The sequence below is a fragment of the Vicugna pacos genome, chromosome 1, assembly GCF_048564905.1.
Source record: "Vicugna pacos chromosome 1, VicPac4, whole genome shotgun sequence".
Classification (NCBI taxonomy): Eukaryota; Metazoa; Chordata; class Mammalia; order Artiodactyla; family Camelidae; genus Vicugna; species Vicugna pacos.
Genome location: NC_132987.1, coordinates 73968892 through 73988566, shown reverse-complemented (window position 1 = coordinate 73988566; position 19675 = coordinate 73968892). Strand labels below are relative to the sequence as shown.

The 19675-nt window shown below is 37.0% G+C and overlaps 2 protein-coding genes across 4 annotated transcripts in view; one reads left to right on the top strand and one right to left on the bottom strand.

The window, feature by feature from the left end:
• The window catches only part of LOC102543482 (B- and T-lymphocyte attenuator), a 63895-nt gene extending 50207 nt beyond the window's left edge, over positions 1 to 13688 (bottom strand). For 2 of the 3 annotated variants that reach the window (XM_072965215.1, XM_072965218.1), the window contains exons 1-2: positions 13449 to 13688; positions 12709 to 12817 (exon numbers count right to left, since the gene is read on the bottom strand). In XM_072965215.1, coding sequence (XP_072821316.1) covers positions 12709 to 12817; positions 13449 to 13583 — 244 coding nt within the window. In that variant the 5' untranslated portion in view covers positions 13584 to 13688. The remainder of the gene's footprint in view (positions 1 to 12708; positions 12818 to 13448) is intronic. The other variant, XR_012074590.1, reaches the window with a different exon arrangement.
• Positions 13689 to 13829: 141 nt separating this feature from the next.
• Positions 13830 to 19675, top strand: part of SLC35A5 (solute carrier family 35 member A5) — a 51590-nt gene continuing 45744 nt past the window's right edge. The window contains exon 1 of the mRNA XM_072965182.1: positions 13830 to 13957. The gene's annotated coding sequence lies outside the window, so the exon portion shown is untranslated. The remainder of the gene's footprint in view (positions 13958 to 19675) is intronic.

The following is a 19675-nucleotide window of genomic DNA, read 5'->3' as shown; positions in this document are numbered from 1 at the left end:
GCTGCTATTGAATAAAGTCTGAAGGACTGGTGAAAGATAAAAATAAAGTTATGTTTTGATTTTAACCCATGTGTCATGTTTATTCAGCAAACCAAGTTACATGCATAAATATGATGAACTCTGTCCTCATGAAGCAGATAATCTAGGAAAGACTTTGCATGCATACAAATAATAATAATACAAAATAGTATGAAATAAATGCTGCAATGGAGGCCCAATCAAAAGTCTATATTTCAGTAGGCAGAAATAACTAGAGAGAAGAGTAGGCTCTGAGCTGGTCTTTAACGGATGAGTGGCATTTAGCGGGTAGAGATGGGAGGGAGAATATGCCAGCCTGAAGAAATGGCTTTAAGAGAAACACAACATAGAAAATGTAGGGGTGATCTGAAAATGCACTAGGAAATCCCACTTGTCTAGAAGCAGAACATTATGTGATGGAGGCGTGAGAGGCAAAGCTGGCAAGATGGATTGGGACCAGAAAATTGGGCAGGGCTTTTATCATTGAAGGTTTGGAATTTATCTTACAGTTACTGAAGGTTTCTGAGTGGGAGAAAGTTTTACCAATTAAAATAACATTTTAGGATGCAAGAAGGCTAGGCTGAAAGGAAGAGAATGTGGAAGCAGAGGGACCAACAAGGAGGCCACAGCGATCATTAAATAACTGAACTGCCGTGGTGCAGAGGAGGTGAAAAGGGAGAGGTGTCAGACAGATTTTGAAGGAAAAATCAAGATGGACTTTTGATGAGTGATGATGATGAATGATTAGTGAGGGTGTTGAGAAGCTGAAAAGGGGTAAGGAAATCTGAGGGCCTGCGCCTGAGCAATTGGTAGGAGCTGTGACTGGGTTGGGGAGGAGAGAATTCTTTGCTTTATAAACTTGAGGCAATGTTGACTCGGAGGAGCAGGACCACTGAAACGAGAGACTGGAATCAGAGAGTGGAGATGAGGCAGGAAATAGAGTTTGTGGGACAGGTCTATAAACGAGAATTCAAGGGAGTGTAGAGGAAGAGAAGGGAATCAGTGACGGGCCCTTTGGAGAGGCTGACATACAGTGTGGGCAGGAGGAATGGATGCAGAGCAGCCGGAGAGGAGGGCAGAGACCCAGCACTGTCTCCTGCATGTGCCGGAGTCTCCCAGGCTCAGGCTGCCCCACAGACGTAGACTGAATCAACCTAACCACTCCGCCGGGTACTATTTGAGATGGCTCACTTCAGAGCAGTGCTTCGCAACCTAACTGGTGAAACACCAGTTTTCTTTTTTTCTATTTGTTGTGATTGATACTTTTGTAAAATCAATAGATGTTAATTACCAGAAGAACGATCAAGTGCTTGGATGGTGTGGCAATGCCGAATTGCTCTAAAATTTTCTGCATGTTTACTTTCAATTTCTGTATTTTCACTGTGGTCAATATAAAATTAACATCAACGCGCTTGAGTCACACTAAGAGGAACTGACACCGAGACAAGGTATTATTCCTGGCTCTGTTATCAGCTCTCTGTGTAGGCAAGCCTTTTAATTTCACTGGGTTGCATTCCCTTGTTTGTAAAGTAAGGGAATTAAACTTGTCCTAAAGTCTAGATTGTATGATGCTGGAATACTAGTTGACACTGAAAAAGGCCTGACTAAATTATCATTCCACAAGCTCACTTCCTTGCCCAAATGAGAAGGGTCTGCTTCTCCTGGGAGCCTTTTCCTCTCCTTTCTAATATTTTGAGATGAACTACTGTGTGTTGAGGCTGGAACACCAGTAACAGAAAAACACCCCCTGGGAGCCAGATTTTCTGCAAAACTATTCTGAGCTAATCTTTAATTATCTCTAATTAGGGCATATAAAAAACACAGGAAATCTAAAACAAAAACATGAACCCTGAACCACAGACCCCAGCTTAAAACACAATAGGATCCATGACTCACTAGCTCTGAAGTCCAGGCAGCCAGCACCTTGCGTGGATCTAAGTGTGGGCATTTCCACATCCTCCAGCTGACGTGAGATGGTCAGTGATGTTTATCTCATCCTGCTCATTTTATATGCTCCAAATGCCAAACACCATGCTAGGCCTACAGTAGATAGCCAATAACTCTCTCTCAAATAAATAAATGAATGAGAATGGCTCATTTCCTTCAAAAGCCTTCCATACCTAAGGCTGACACTACCAAGTTTCTCTTCATTCAGTGTCCCCCTAGCATTTATTCTGTGAAGAAATTACATGTTTCCTATTATTTGCTACAGGAATTGTGATTCACATCTCTAGAAAATGTCTGTTTGGACTGAAATGTGCCCCCCCCCCGCAACCCACCATCTTCCAAATACATATTACAGCCCTAACCCCCAGTGTGACTACGTTTGGAGATAGGCCCTGTAGAGAGGTAATAAAGATGAAGTAAAGTCATAAGGATGAGGCCTTAGTCTGAAAGGGCTGGTGTCCTTACAAGAAGAGATTTCTCTCTCTCTCACTGTCTCTGCACACCAGAGGGAAGGCCTTGTGAGGACACAGTGAGAAGACAGCCACCTGCTAGTCAAGAAGAGAATCCTAACCAGAAACAAAATTTGCCAGCATCTTGATCATGGACTGTGAGAAGCTAGATTTCTGTTCGTTAAGCCACGAGGCTGTGATACTTTGTTATGGCAGCCTGAGCACACTAATATAATGCCCTTCCCTAATTTCTCCCACACAAACATCAGAAAAACATGACTGATTCCCCCACACAGAAAGCCTCTAACTTCTCTTTACCACAACCTGAGGGATCAGGGGATTATTCTTTGGGTCTTTATATTTCATATCCCACAATCATCAACACACGCATAGCCCACTTCTTAGGGACAAAGCTCTTTTTATATACTGTAAGGAAACCACAATATACTAATTCAATGGCTTTTAACCATTTTGCAGTCATAGAGTCCTTTAAAAACTGACGAAAGTTCTACAGCAGCACTGTCCACCTGAACTTTCTGAGATGATGAAAATGTCCCAGAGTCTGCATTGTCTAGTATAGCACCTACTTAGCCAGAAATGGACTATTAAGCTTTTGAAATGCAGCTAGTGCAACTAAGGAACTGAATTTCTAATCTGTTTGATTTTAATTCATTTAAATAGTCACATGTGGCTAGCAGCTACCATACTGTACACTTCAGCTCTTTAGTTTCTAGGTTTCTAAAGATGCACATATATACTTAAACTCAAAGTTTTGCAAACCAGTATAGAAACTAACAGTATCTACTCAGGTTAGGTGACCTGTATTAAAAACAAAGACCTATGCAAGAATGAATTTTTTTTCAGTGTAGAGTTGATGTGTGGTTAGTAATCAGAAGTACAAAGAGCAGATAAAAAGCCCAATCTGTATAGTCTCAAAAACAGGCATCTAATGCTCACAAGGATCTTAATATATATACTCAGCCCAACCACTCTGGCTAATGAAAGGATGCGCATGTATTCCTTCTAAAGCCACCCTCATTCATGGGCCTTTGGGGAAACAGAGGTAGTACAAAAACCATGGCTTTCAGAGTTTAATGGACCTAGGTTCAAATTCCAGTTCCCTCTATTTTAATCAGAATAGATTTAGGCTTTTATATAATAAACAACAATTTCCAAATCTCAGTGGTTTAAAAAAGTTTCTCACTTTTGAAGTGTCTGCTCGAAGTCCAGGCAACTATAGGGCAACATTCCCCAGGGGTAACTCAACAATGCAGGCTTTTTCTATTTATAGTTCTATCATCTGAGTATGAGGGGAAGAAAGAGACTGAAGACTTGTGCAGGGACTTTGCATGGCTACATCTCATATCCCATTGATAAGAACTATTACTCAGCCTACTGTCGGAGAATAGGTTCTTGCCTCACACAGAAAAGAATTCAAGAGCAAGACATAGTAAAGTGAAAGCAAGTTTATTTAGAAAGATACACACTGCAGAGACAGAGTCCAGTCTGTCTCACTCAGAAGGGAAAGCAGCCTAGGAGATACACATTGGATAGCAGAATGCAGGCCATCCCAGAAAGGTGAGAGGGAGACCGAGACGTGTCGGGTATTTAATTTAAAGTAAAGGCATTGGTACAAAAACAGACATATGGACCAATGGAACAGAATAGAGAGCCCAGAATTTAAATGAACCCACAAACTTTTGGTCAAATAATCTTCGACAAAGGAGGCAAGAATATACAATGGAATAGAGAAAGTCTCTTCAGCAAATGGTGTTGGGAAAACTGGACAGCAGCATGTAAATCAATGAAGCTAGAACACTCCCTTATACCATACACAAAAATAAACTCAAAATGGATCAAAGACTTAAACATAAGGCAAGATACAATAAACCTCCTAGAAGAAAACATAGGCAAAACATTATCTAATATACATCTCAAAAATGTTCTCCTAGGGCAGTCTACTCAAGCAATAGAAATAAAAGCAAGAATAAACAAATGGGACCTAATGAAACTTACAAGCTTTTGCACAACAAAGGAAACCATAAGCAAAACAAAATGACAACCTACAGAATGGGAGAAAATTTTTGCAAAAGATGAAACTGACAAAGGCTTGATCTCTAGAGTATATAAGCAGCTCATACGACTTCATAAGAAAGAAACAAACAACCCAATCCAAAAATAAGCAGAAGACCTAAACAAGCAATTTTCCAAGGAAGACATACAAATCATCAATAGGCACATGAAAAAATGCTCAGTATCACTAATTATCAGAGAAATGCAAATCAAAACTACAATGAGGTATCACCTCACACCAGCCAGAATGACCATCATTCAAAAGTCCACAAATGACAAATGCTGGAGAAGCTGTGGAGAAAAGGGAACCCTCCAACACTGCTGGTGGGAATGCAGTTTGGTGCAGCCACTATAGAAAGCAGTATGGAGAGTCCTCAAAAGACTAGGAATAGATTTACCGTATGACCCAGGAATCCTGCTCCTGGGCATATATCCGGAAGGAACCCTACTTCAAAAAGACACCTGCACCCCAATGTTCATACCAGCACTGTTTACAGTAGCCAAGACATGGAAACAACCTAAATGTCCATCAACAGATGACTAGATAAAGATGTGGTATATTTATACAATGGAATAGTATTCAGCCATAAAAATGACAACATAATGCCATTTGCAGCAATATGGATGTCTCTGGAGAATGTCATTCTAAGTGAAGTAAGCCAGAAAGAGAAAGAAAAATACCATATGAGATCGCTCATATGTGGAATCTAAAAAAGAAAAAAAAGAACATACATACAAAACAGAAACAGACTCACAGACATAGAATACAAACTTGTGGTTACCAGTGGGGAGAGGGGTAGGAAGGGAGGACAGACAGGGAATTCGAAATTTGTAGATACTGACAGGCATATGTAGAACAGATAAACAAGATTATACTGTATAGCACAGGGAAATATATACAAGATCTTGTGGTAGCTCACAGTGAAAAAGAATGTGACAATGAATACATGTATGTTCATGTATAACTGAAAAATTGTGCTCTACACTGGAAACTGACACAACATTGTAAACTGACTATAACTTAATAAAACAAGAACAACAACAAAAGTAAAGGTAGATACACCCTCCATAGACAAAATGCAGTTCTTCTCAGAAGGCAAGAAAGCATGACCATGAGGTGAGGAGTTAGTTTTTATGGGCTCAGTAATTTCATATGCTAATGAGTAGGAGGATTATTCCAAATACTTTGGGGAAGGGGCAGGAATTTCCAGGAATCGGCACTCCCCTGACCACTTTTTGACCTTTTATGGTCAGCCTAGGAACTGTCATGACACCTATGGGTGTGCCACAAGGCTCAAGGTCTACTGGAAGTCTGATCTTCCACCATCTTGGTTCTAACCAGTTTGTGTCGTATCCTCAATTGTTGTGTCATTCCTTCAAATGCTTGTGCCCTGCCCCCTTCCCTCTTATCTCAAGCCCACTTAATTGTAAGGGAAATGGGAAGCAAATTTTCACATCCAGGAAGGGAAAACATTAAAATAAATGTTGATGAACACAAAGCATGGTCTCTGCTACACTAACTTCATAAACCTGACAATTTAAGTAACCTTTCTTAGTTATCTCATTCAGAAAAGGGAGATAATTAAATCTACACAATAGGGTTTCTAAAAGAATAAAAATGAATGCACATGTGTAAAGTTCACTGCACAATAATGGGGACTCAGTGATGCTGGATACTTTTTCTTCACTAGAAAGGGGATTGTGCAGCAAACTTGCCGCAACACAACTGACTCATGGAACAGAACGTTAAACCATGTCTCAGACTACCATAAATGTGATCTAATTCCCTGCTTTTAATTAGTTTTCCTCCAACAACTCCTCACCTTTATGTAATTTTTAAGATGGAGCTTTTGTTGTTTCTACTGGCAGGGATGGGTAATTAGCCATAATTATCCCAACCATTAGCTCTAATCATTAGTAACTATACAGAGAAAGCTTTAATACAAAATTATAATGAAGTCAGAGTTCTAAAATATCAGTGTTTTTTTCCCTCTTTTCCAAACAAAATAGAAAAATGTCATTTTGTAATTGTGTAAAAACCAAAATGTTGTAATAAATTTGAGCTGTTTGAAACATCTACACTGGATACTACAAAGTACTGCAGAGTTAAATAAAAGAAGACCTAAAAAAATGAAGAGCTATACCATATTCATGGAGTAGAAGACTCAATCTTGTTAAAATGTCAATTCCCTCCAAATTTATCTATAGATTCAACGCTCCCAATAAAAATTCCAACAGGATTTTTATTGTAGAAACCGACAAGCTTATTTATAAATTCATATGAAAATTCAAAGGACCTAGAATAACCAAGTTATTGAGGAAAAAGAAGAAAAACATTGGAGGACATACACTACCTGATTTCAAGTCTTCTATATATCTGTATCAATCAAGACCAGGTGTATTGGCATAAAGATTGACAAGCAGATTAAAGAACAGAAGAGAAAATCCACAAACAGATTTACACTTTTAAGATAATCTGATATTCAACAAAGACGTCAAAGCAATCTAATGGAGAAAGTAAAGTGTTTTCAACAAATGGGGGTGGAAGCTGAATATGGACCAGTTTCTCATTTACACAGACCAAAGTATAAACACAATAGCTAAAATCATACAGTCTTTAGAAGTAAAATAGAATATAGATTCATGATTTAAAGGTAGAAAGGTTTTTTAAACAGGATACAGAAAGTAACAGAAAAGAAACTGAAAAATTAGACCTCATCAAACTTAAAAAGCCTATTCCTCAAAAGACAAAATTAAGAAAATGAATAGGCAAACCACTAGAAGCAAATATCTGCAAAACATATTCCAAAGGTCCAGTATGCAGAATATACAAAGAACTGCAAACTAAAAAAAGGTTTAAAGACAAATAGCCCAATAAATATGGGCAAAATATCTAAACACTTCATAAAAGAATACATATTAAATGGCCAGTAGGCATGTAGAGAAAAAAAGTGTTCATCATTATTAGTCATCAACACTAAGGCACTAGAATGGCTAAAATTAAAGATTGACAACATCAAATATTGGTGGGGTTTGGAGCAACTAGAACTCTCATGCATTCCTGGTGGAATGTAAAACAGTATATACTATGTTAGAAAAAGATCTGATGAGTTTTTGTTTGATTGTTTTTGAATAAAACTACACATAAGCCTACCTTATGATCCAACAATTCTACCCTATGAATTTACCCAAAAAATAAAAACCGGTAATGTCAGTAAAATGGTAGACTAGGAGGATCCAATGCTTGTCCCCCCAACAAAAAACAAAGAATAAACAACTACATACTGATGAAAACAGCTCTGGGAGAACTCTAGAGTACCCTAAAGTCACTGCAGAAATCCCGAGGAGTACAAAAACCAAAGATGGTGCATAGAAAGGTATAGAAAGCATACCTATGTCATCTCATCCCCCAGTCTGGCACAGCTTATGGCCACGAGGGATAAATGTGATTGCCTTCTACGAGGGAAAAAGAGAACCAAAGGATCCCAGCAGCCTTCATCAGTGCTGAGGGCACCATGGCTTTTGCCACCAAGAACCCCTACAGTCTACACTTATGCTGAAACCAGCTGACAGAATTGCCCGGAGTCACCACTGCTGTCTCCTACCCCCTGCTAGGCCCAGAGCAGCAGCTGCATCCTCATACCAAGGGCCAGAGCTGCCTCTGTGCAATGCTGCTCCCTCTCCAGAGCAGAGCCACCTGTGTACACTGCTGGATCCCCAGCCCCCAGTTCCAGAGTTGACAGCCCTCTCCCACAACCACGTACACACCCTGGGCCCTGTCTCCGTAACTGCCCCACATGAGCCTGCGCCTTAGACTTCTGCTGCACCACTGCTGCAGCAAGTGCACATCCACTCTGGACCTACACCAAGAGGCAGCCTCTTAGCTGTGACTTGCTCAAATGAAATGAAAACATGGTAAACAGCAACATAAACATTTATGTGAAAGCATAAGAATCACAGATAAAGGCACATATACAGACACATGCAGATTCACACACTAAAGGTGATGTGTAAGTTATTTTTAATCCTGATATAAAATTTAATAGATATAAATTTGTTCATGGCTACATAATATAAAAGAACACCAACTGTCTACAAGAACACGAAGTGTTGGGATGGGAACAATAAAAGGACAGTATTTTGTACAAAACTGAAGTTGTGTTATCAATTTAAATAGAAGGTTTTAACTACCAGATATTTTGTGCAAGCCTCAAGCTAACCAACAAAAAAAACTTATAACAGATACACAAAAGATGAAGTAGAAAAAAACAAACAAACAAAGCAAATCACTATAAAAAAATCATGAAATGACAAAGGAAGAGAGCAAGAGAGGAAGAAAGGGACAAAACAAGTGAAAAGCAGAAAATATTCAGCAAAATGTCAATGTTAAGTCATCATTTATCAATAATTTATCTTAAAATATTTAAAGTCCCCAATAAAAAGGCACAAAGTGGCCACATGTAAACCAAGATCCATCAACATACTGTCTACAAGAGACTTGCTTTTGAATTAAAGATACACATAGACTGAAAGTGAAGCAAGAGAAAAAGATATTTCACACAAATCATAACTTAAAGAGCACAGGGGTAGCTATACTCTTATCAGATAAAATATACTTTAAGTCTAAAACTGTCTCTAGAGACATTATATAATAATAAAAGGATAAATTCAACTGGAAGATATAACAATTATAAATACATAACACAACTCAACATCAGAGCATCTCAAGATATAAAGCAAATACTGACAGACCTGAAGGCAGAAATTGACAGCAGTAAAATAATAGTGGGGAACTTCAATACCCTGGTTACAATAATGGACAGAACATCCACCCAGAAAATCAATCAAGAAACAACGGACTTGAACACTACAGATCAAATGAAAGTTCATTTACATAACTTTCCACATATCAGCAGAAGAATACACATCCTTCTCAAGTGCACATGGAACACATTCCCCAGGAGAGGTCACGTTAGGTCACAAAACAAGTCAAATTTAAGAAGACTTAAACTACTCCAAGTATCTTTTATAACCACATGGAATGAAACTAGATCAATAACAGCAAGAAAACTGGAAAATTCACAAATACATGGAAATTAAACAACACGCTCTTTGGGGCAAAGAGAAAATCAGAAGAAAAAATTTTAAATACCTCCAGACGATCAACATGCCCCAAACTATGGGATACAGGAAAAGCAGTAATAAGAAGGAATGTCATAGTGATAAATAGCTACAGTAAAAAGAAGAAAGAGCCCAAAGAATCTAACTTTATATCTCAAGGAACGAGAAAAAAGAAGAACTAAGCCCAAATTTAGCAAAAGGAAGGAAATAACAAAGATGAGAACAGGAAAAAAAACCGATAAAGACAATAGCAAAGATCAAAGACACTTAAGCTAGACTAAGACAAAAAGAGAGAAGACATAAAATCAGAAATAAAAGAGACACTACAACTGATAATAAAGGAATGCTAAGGATCACAAGAAACTACTATGAATGATTATGTGCCAACAAATTAGACAAACTAGAAGAAATGAATGAATTACTAGAAACACACAACCTACCAAGATTGAACCAAAAAGAAACAGAAAATCTGAACAGATCAATAATGAAAAAAGAGACTAAATCAATAATCAAAATTTCCCAACAAAGAAAAATCCAGGACTGTCTGGCTTCACTAGTGAATTTCACCAGACAGTTAAAGAATTAATATCAATCCTTCTCAAAGTCTTCCAAAAATTGAAGAGGAAGGAATGCTTCTCAACTCAACAATATCCTAGTATCAAAACTGATGAACACAGATGCAAAAATCCTCAACAAAATAATAGCAAACCAGTTTCAACAATACATTAAAAGGATCATATAGCATGATCAAGTGGGATTTACCCTTGGGATGCAAAGATGGTTCAACATACGCAAATCAATAAATATGTTTACAAAATGAAGGATAAAAAATCCTATGATCATCCTAATATATGCCTCATCCCAATATATTTCATCAAAGCATTTGGTGAAATTCAACATCCTTTCATGATAAAAACTCTCAACAAATTAGGCACAGATGGAACATAATAAAGCCTATATATTATAAGCACACAGCTAAGATCATACTTAATGGCAAAAAGCTGAAAGTTGTTCCTCTAAGATCAGGAACAAGAAAGGATGTTCATTCTCAAACAATTCAACAGCAAACACCAAAACCAAAAACATAACCCAATTAAACAATAGGCAAAGACTCAAATGGACATTTTTCCAAAGACATCCAAATGGCTAACAGGTACATGAATAGATGGTCAACATTATTAATAATCAAGGAAATGCAAATCAGAGCCACAATGAGATATTACCTCACCTGCAGGATGGCTGTTATCAAAAAGACCAGAGATAGCAATTGATGGCGAGGATATGGAGAAAAGGAAACCCTTGTACACTGTTAGGGCATGTAAACTGGTACAGCCACTACAGAAAGCAGTATGGAGGTTCCTCAAGAAATTAAATAGAACTACCATAAGATTCAAAAATCCCATTTTTGGGTATGTATTCAAAGGAAGTAAAATCATTCTCTCAAGGAGATATCTGTACTCCCATGTTTGCTGCAGCATTACTCACAATAGCCAAGATTTTGAAACAACCTAAGTGTACTCTGCAGGATGAATGAGTAAAGGAAATGTGGTGTATATTATACAGTAGAATATTATTCAGCTTTTTTTAAAAAAAGAAATGCTCTCATTTTTGACAACATGGATTAATCAGGAGGGCATTTCACCAAGAAAATAAGCCAGATAGATAGAACAAATACCTCACCAACATATCCATGTGGAATCTTAAAAAAAAGTCAAACTCATAGAAATAAAAAGTAGCATGGTGGTTGCCATGGACTGGGAGAAAGGGGAGAGGCTGTTTAAAGGGCATATAAACTTTCAGTTATAAAATGAGTAGGGTATGAGGATCTAAGTATAGCATGGCGACTATAGTTGATCATAGTGTATTGTACATTTGAAATTTAGGTAAGAAAATAAATCTTAAGCATTCTCACCAAAAAAAAAAAAAAGTAAATATGTGATGTAATGAATGTTATTTCAATCGTGAGAATTCTTCACAAACTATTCATATATCAAATAACCACACTGTATACTTTAAATACATTATAATTTGATCAGTTATACCTCAATAAAACAAAAAATTAACCCAATCCCCTCATTTTAGAAAGGTAGATATGAAGGTCAGGTAAGATGTTAGGAGATTGAAACTGCCACTAACAACAAGCAAACACTGGGTAAACTAGATGCCTCATTGTCCTTCAAGAAATGAAGAGGGGACAATCTCAAAATTAAAGAACGTTCACCAATGTCACCACCTCCTTCCCCCATTAAAATAAAAAATATCATGAGAAAGCAGAAGTAATTTTTGATAACTCGTCATCTCTAGGATGCTTAAATTCTTACTCTTGTGCTAGTCCACTGCCCTCTGCTGGTGTGATCATTATGAACTCGAAACTAGAAGTTGTAGAGTGGTAGCAATTGTAATCATATAATCATCAATCTCCTACATTAAAATTACGTGAGTTGCTAGTTTAATACACAGAATCCCAGGCACCAGGATGTGTCATGGAAGCAGAGATAACAGGATGTGTTGCTGAGATGGGATATGCATCAGTGGGGCGGGTTTTGTCTCAGCAACTGGGTGGGTGGTAGTGACGCCAGCTGAGATGAGTAGGACTGGAAGAAGTAAATGGGTTTTTATTCTAGGCAGTTCAGTTCTGATAGTTGCTGTTTGGCAGTGAATAAAAAAAAAGTTTCAGTTTAGACATGTTATATTCGAGATGTCAGGATAACAGAATAAAAATGGAAAATGGAGGAAACCACAAAGGAAATAACTGAGACTTTTAAAAAATGTTATCTAAGCTATTTAACTTTTTGCGCGTGCGGGGTGGGGGGTAATTAGTTTTATCTATTTAATGGCAGTACTGGAGACTAAACCCAGGACCTCATGCTATACCCTGAGCTATGCCCTCCCCCACCTTTTTACTTTTTTGTTTTGTTTCGTTTTGAATGGAGGTATGGGGGATTGAACCTGGGACCTCATGCATGCTAATAATGCACTCTACCACTGAGCTATTTCCCTCCCTGGAAATAACTGAAATTTTAAAAATTTAGAACAATGTTTAAGATCTATCCATGTTGTCTTACGTGTATTTAATATGTACCGAATTGCCATACAGTACCTGACATCCAGACCAATGATAAACACCCAGACCAACGATAAACACCCAGACTGCTTCCAACTCCTGTCACCACAAACAAAACAGCAATGAGCATCCTCCTATATATTCCCTGTAATAGAGTAATAAATATATATATATTGGTCTCTGTCCTCGGTTCCTGACACAGGGCTCCTAAAACCCTTGTAAGTTCCTACGTGATAAGAGTACTAACAGCATCTTTTTCTCTGTCAAGGTGACTCTGGGTGGGCTCTTAGATTAGGGCTTTTAATGAGAAAGACCAAGCCATGATTAGAAGCTTAGAATTTTCAGCCCTACCTCCCCATTATCCAGATAGGGGACAGGGGCTAGAAACAATAATCAATCATGCCCAAGTGAGGAAGCCCCCACAAAATCCCAATAACATGATGTTTGCAGAGCTTTCAGGTTGGCAAACACATCACTCTGGGAGGCTGATGCACCTCAAATTCACAGCAAAAGAAGCTCCTGCACCCAGGAAACTTCCCCAGACCTCACCCTTCATCTAGCTGTTCATCTGTATTCTTCATCATTTCCTTTAATAAACTGGTAAATGTTAAGTGTTTCTCTGAGTTCTGTGAGCCACTCTAGCAAACTAATTGAATCTGAAGTGACATACTTAATTTACCAGGTACCAACAGACTCCTCTCTAAAATGCTGTGCCAGTCTACATTCCACCAGCAGCGCATGATGGTTCCTCTACCTTCACCTTTTTGAATGCTTACCGTTATCCAACCACGTTTCCCAAATGAACAGGTATAAAGAAGCATCATTATTTTAATTAACACCTCTCTGGTAAGTTTGAGTTTCTTAACACACTTGTTAGCTTTTTCCATTTCTTCTATAAATTGCCTGTTCATATTTCATCTTTTTTTTTTTTAAAAAATTGGGATTCCTGGCTATGGTATTGAGCCTACAAGATAGTCCATTAATGATCCTTCCTTCATTCACACCTTTTTGTGAATGTGTCCTTCCTACACTATACAGGGCTCACCTGTGTAACCAGTAAGGATACTGAAAAATTACAGCATGTGAATTCTGAGACTAGGTCATAATAGGTACTGTGGCTTCTGCTTTATTCTCTTAGATGACTTATTCTAGGAGAGGCTGCCTGGGGAAACTCAAGAAGTCTTATGAAGAGATCCACAGGGGAAAAAGATCCACCAGCCGGCACCAACTTGCCAGACATTCGGCAGGTGAATGAGACATCTTAAACTGGACCTTCCAGCTCCAGGTAAGCCTTCAGATACGCAGCTGTCGCCAACACGTTGACTGCAACATCATGAGACCCCTGACACAGAAATACATGGCTAAGCCACTCCCAAATTTCTGACCCATAGAGGCTGTGAGAGTTAAGTGCTTACTGTTTTAAGCCACTACATTTGTGGGTAATTTGTTATATAAGCAATATACTAATACCCTGGAGTTTTTTTGTTTTGATTTCTAGGACTTTCCTATATAGTCCAAAAAGGTAAGAGTCCCCTGTCAGTTTTAGATTTTTATTAACATCCTCTCCCAAACTACTATTTGTCTATTAAATATGCCTATAGTTTTCTTTTGAAAATAAATTCTTAATTTTGGTATAATAAAATTCATCTTTTTTTTCCTGCCACATAGCCCATGTTGGGGGGAGACTGCTAGTTAAGAAGCCCTTCTGTATCACAAGATATTTTCCTACATTTTCTTCTAGAAAGTTTTTAATTTTACCCTTCACAAGTGTTTCTAGTTTACTTCTATACTCTAATTAGGGCAGATTTACCTCAATTCAGGCATATATAATTTTTCACTCAAGATCTACCGTATTCCTTTAAATTTTTGTTTGGAAGGAGGAAGAGTATAAATTATAAATACAAAGCATTCTGTAGCTTAATAAGTAATATTAAGCTTTATCCATTAATTGACTGACTAGAGTTCAAGCACTTAAAACAGGAGTCCTTCTACAAGCCTACTATCCTTATTTACCTAATATTTTTAGAAGAATCTACACCTATCTTGCTTGGTTGTCTCTCCTTTTCCCCGAAACAGAAGTCCAAACCCTACACAATTAACTATACATTCTTTAAACAAGTGAGTTTTGCAGAGTGGTTCGGCAACTCTCAGATTTATTTGAATTATTTTAAAAATACACTATTATTTTCAGTTGTTAAGAGTGTAAACACCAACATTTCACAAGCGAATGCTTAGTACACTATCATCACAGTGTACTTCCAGGTTAAATCATTTATGTGAAGAGGTCAGAATAAGTATTCTTCCACCATTTGACTTAACTGAACAATATATCTTGAAACTGAATTGGTGTTTTAAAAAACAGACTTCTTCAGGATGTGGAGAGCTGGAAAAAGTGGTATTTTCATCCTTGCAACAAAAAAGAGCAACACTAGCTTCAAATTTAAGACTTTATGTGAACTCATATGAGACCTAAGGTTGCAAGGGAAACAAATGGTCCAAAATCTTCCCCTCGGAAGAGGAGAGGTGACAAAAGCCCACCGCAGCTAGTGCAGCTGGAACAGCTGGCAAACAGGTGCAGACAGACTGCAGAATGGAAGAGTGTGAAATCGGTGGGGCTGAAGACACTGGCTGGCATCCTCTCACATGCTGCCGCCCCATGAACTCTACCTGGCACTCACAGAAAGAGCCCCAAGAAGTGACCGCTGTGGTGCAGACCTGGGGCGGGGAAACAGCAGCCAGACAGGAGGCAGGACGCCATCAGGATCTTTCCTCTCTATTTCTACTACAGGACAAAATTCCTTCAAAAATACACAAATTGTCCAACCCTAGAAAAAACAGTCCTATATATAATACAGAAATTGAATCTATTTAAAACTTTCCCCAAAACCTCAAGGCTCAGATAGTGTCACTGGCAAATTCTAATTCTACGTAATATTGTCAAGAAAACATAAGAGAAGCAAACACATCCCAACTCATACTGAGGCTATCACTATTGTAAAATCAAAATCAGACAAAGACTACAGAAGAAAACCACTGCCAATATCCCTCATAAACACAGATATAAAACTCATCAATAAAATTTTAGCAAAGTGATTCTAGCAATACATGAAAATAATATGTGTCTCACCTGTGGAATGCAAGGCTGTCTCAATAACCAATGTAATTCATATTAACAGAATTTTTAAAAACCATGATTGTTTAAACAGATATAACAAATTTGACAAAATCCAACATTTATGATAGACTCTTAGCAAACTAGGAATATAACAGAGCTTCCTTGACCTGATAAAGAACATGTACAAAAAGCTACAGCTAACAGCCTACTTAATGGTGAGAAACTGATCCAAAGATCAGGAACAGGCAAGGAGGTCCGCTCTCATCACTCCTACTCAACACTGTACTTGAAGTCCTATCCAGTTTAATGATACAAGAAAACTGTAAGACACATAGATAGATTGGAAAGAAAGAAAAACTGTCTATATTTGCAGATGATATGATTATCTATAGAGAAAATCTAAAAGGATCTATAATAAACTACCAGATTAAAAATGAATTTAGCAACATTGTGGAATCATAAGATCAGTATATGAAGACCTAAATATAAGACCAGAAACCATATAACTCCTAGAAACAAAAACATAGGCAGAACACTCTTTGATATAAATTGTAGTATTATTTTTTGGCTCTGTCTCCTCAAGTAAAGGAAACAAAAAGAAATAAACGGAACCTAATTAAACTTGAAAGCTTTTGCACAGCAAAGGAAACTATCTACAAAGTGAAAAAAAAAAAACTACTGAATAGGAGAAAATATTCACAAATGATCAGACCAATAAGGGGTTAATATCCAAAATATATAAACAGCTCATATAACTCAATACCAAAAAACAGACCTGATTAAAAAATGGGCATAAGACCTGCATAGACATATTTACAGACATACAGACGGCCAACAGGCACATGAAAAGATGCTCAACACTGCTAGTCATCAGAGAAATGCAAATCAAATACACAATGAATATCAACCCACATCTCTCAGAACGACCTTCATCAAAAAGAACACAAATAACAAATGTTAGCAAGGATGTGGAGGAAAGGGAACCCTTGTACACTGTTGGTGAGAATGTACATTGGTGCAGTCACTGTGGAAAACAGTATAGAGGTTCCTCAAAAAACATAAAAATAGAACTACCATATGATCAAGCAATTCCACTCCTGGGTATATATCTGAAGAAAATAAAAACACTAATTCAAAAAGACACACGCACCTCAATGTTCACAGCAGCATTATTTACAATAGCCAAGATATGGAAGCAACCCAAGTGTCCACCAACAGATGAATGGATAAAGAAGATGTAATATATGTGTACATTGGAATAATACTCAGTAATTAAAAAGAATGTAATTTTGCCATTTACAACATAGATGGACCTGAAGGATATTATGCTTAGTGAAGTAAGTCAGACAGAGAAAGACAAATACTCTGTTATCACTTACACATGGAACCTAAAAAATAAAACAATATAACAAAATAGAAACAGATTCAGAGATACAGAAAATAATCTGTGGTTACCAGTGAGGTGAGGGAAGTGGGGAGGGACAAGACAGAGGTATAGGATTAAGAGGTACAAACTACTATACACAAAATAAATAAGCTACAAGGTATATTGTACAGCACAGAGAATATAGACTATATTTTAAATAACTATAAATGGAACATAATCTTTAGAAACTGTGATTCACTATGCTAAACACCTGAAACTAATACAATATTGTAAATCAACTATATTTCAATTTTAAAAAAAGAGGCAAGATTGTGGAAAACAGTATGGAGATTCCTCAAAATACTAAAAACAGACTTATCGTATGACCCAGCAATCCCACTCCTGGGCATAATATCCAGAAGGATATATTGAAAAAAATACCAGCACCCGAATGATCATAGCAGCACTATTTACAATAGCCAAGACATGGAAACAACCTAAATGTCCATCAACAGGTAACTGGATAAAGAAGTTGTAGTATATTAATACAATGGAATACTATTCACCCACAAAAGTAACAACATAATGCCATTTGCAGCAACATGGATATCCCTGGAGAAAGTCATTCTAAGTGAAGTAAGCCAGAAAGAAAAGAAAAATACCATATAAGATCACTCATATGTGGAATCTCAAAAAATAAAAAAGACAAATGAACTTAAATATAAAACAGAAAAAGATTCATAGACATAGAACACAAACGTGGTTGCTGGGGGGCGGAGAGGGGTGGGAAGGGACAGACTGGGAGTTCGAGATTTGTAGACACTGACAGGTATATATAGAATAGATAAACAAGATTATACTGTATAGCACAGGGAAATATATACAAGATCTTGTAGCTCACGGTGAAGAAGAGTATGAAAATGAATATATGTATATTCATGTATGACTGAAAAATCAAGCTATACACCAGAAATTGACACATTGTAAACTGACTATAACTCAATAAAGACAAATAAATAAAAAATAATAAAAATAAAAAATAAAGAGGCAAGAAAAAAATAAAATGCACAAACAGCAAAAAAAAAAAACTATAGTTAATGGTATTTTATCAATGTTAATTGTTTCTTCGTTTTGATAGATGTATCATGTTTACATAGGATATTAACATTAGAGGAAGCCAAGTGAAAGATGTACAGTACTTACAATTCTTCTGTATATCTAAAATTATTTCAAAATAAAAAGTTAGAAAAAAATGTATTACCACTTTCTACTACTTATGCAAATAAGACATTTAAAAATGCCATGAAACAAATATAAAATATAAACTGGATGCCAGGCTTTTAAAATTGTCATCTATAATCTGAATTCCAATTCTTTCTTTTTTTAATTGAAATATAGTCAGTTTACAATGTTGTGTCAATTTTGGTGTACAGCATAATGCTTGTTATACATGAGCATACATGTATTCACTTTCATATGCTTCTTCATTATAGTTTACAGCAAGGTATTGAATAGTTCCCAGTGCTATACAGTAGGAGCTTGTTGTTTACCTATTTTATATATAGTTAGTATCTGCAAATCTCAAACTCCCAATTTATCCTTTTCCACCCCCTTTCTTCCAGTAACCATAAGTTTATTTTATATATCTGAGTTTATTTCCATTTTGTAAATAAGTTCACTTGTGTCTTTTTCTTCCTTAGATTCCATATATGAGTGATACCATATAGCATTTTTCTTTCTCTTTCTGGCTTACTTCACCTAGAATGACAATCTCCAGGTCCATCGACGTTGCTGCAAATGGAATTCCAATTCTAAGTTCATCAAAACAACTTCACTGTTCACCAAACCAGTTCAATTTTCTCAATGAGTGCTAGAAATGTAAACTCATAAAAACATATTTATACCATTAATATATCCACATTTGTTTTAGGTGTTGGAGATCCATATAAAATTTTCAATTGGAAAAGATCTGAGAATAAAAAGGTTTGACCAACAAAATCATTTATGCCACCTAGTGGTGACTGAGATAAATATGACTGCTGATTTAAGAAGCTTAACTGGAAGGAAAATGTTGACGATGTGATAATATCAAATATTAGTATCATTTAAACAAAACATATTCAGAAGTAGGATATTTCAGTAAAATCAGTTTGGAAGATTAAATTTAGAAAGGAGAGTAGCTTCCTGGCTACAAGACAAGCAGGAAATCTGAAGTATATGAGAAGATGACACCCCTGTTTATAATTTCACATTATACCATATCAAACACCACACCACTGTACCAACCTGTTATTTTCATTACAGAGATTTTCTTAAAACACAAAAATTGGGCTACAAATGGAAAGGGGGGAAATAAAGAGGCACTAGAAGTAAGGAGAATACTCTTGAATGATGAAGAATAAACAAAGGTTCCTCACAGGTAGGGTTAGCCACTCCTGTTATACGCAGAATGGAAAGAACAGGGACAAGGGCACTGTGGAGGCACAAAGAAAAAGTAAAAGAAGTCATCAGAGGGCCTGAGC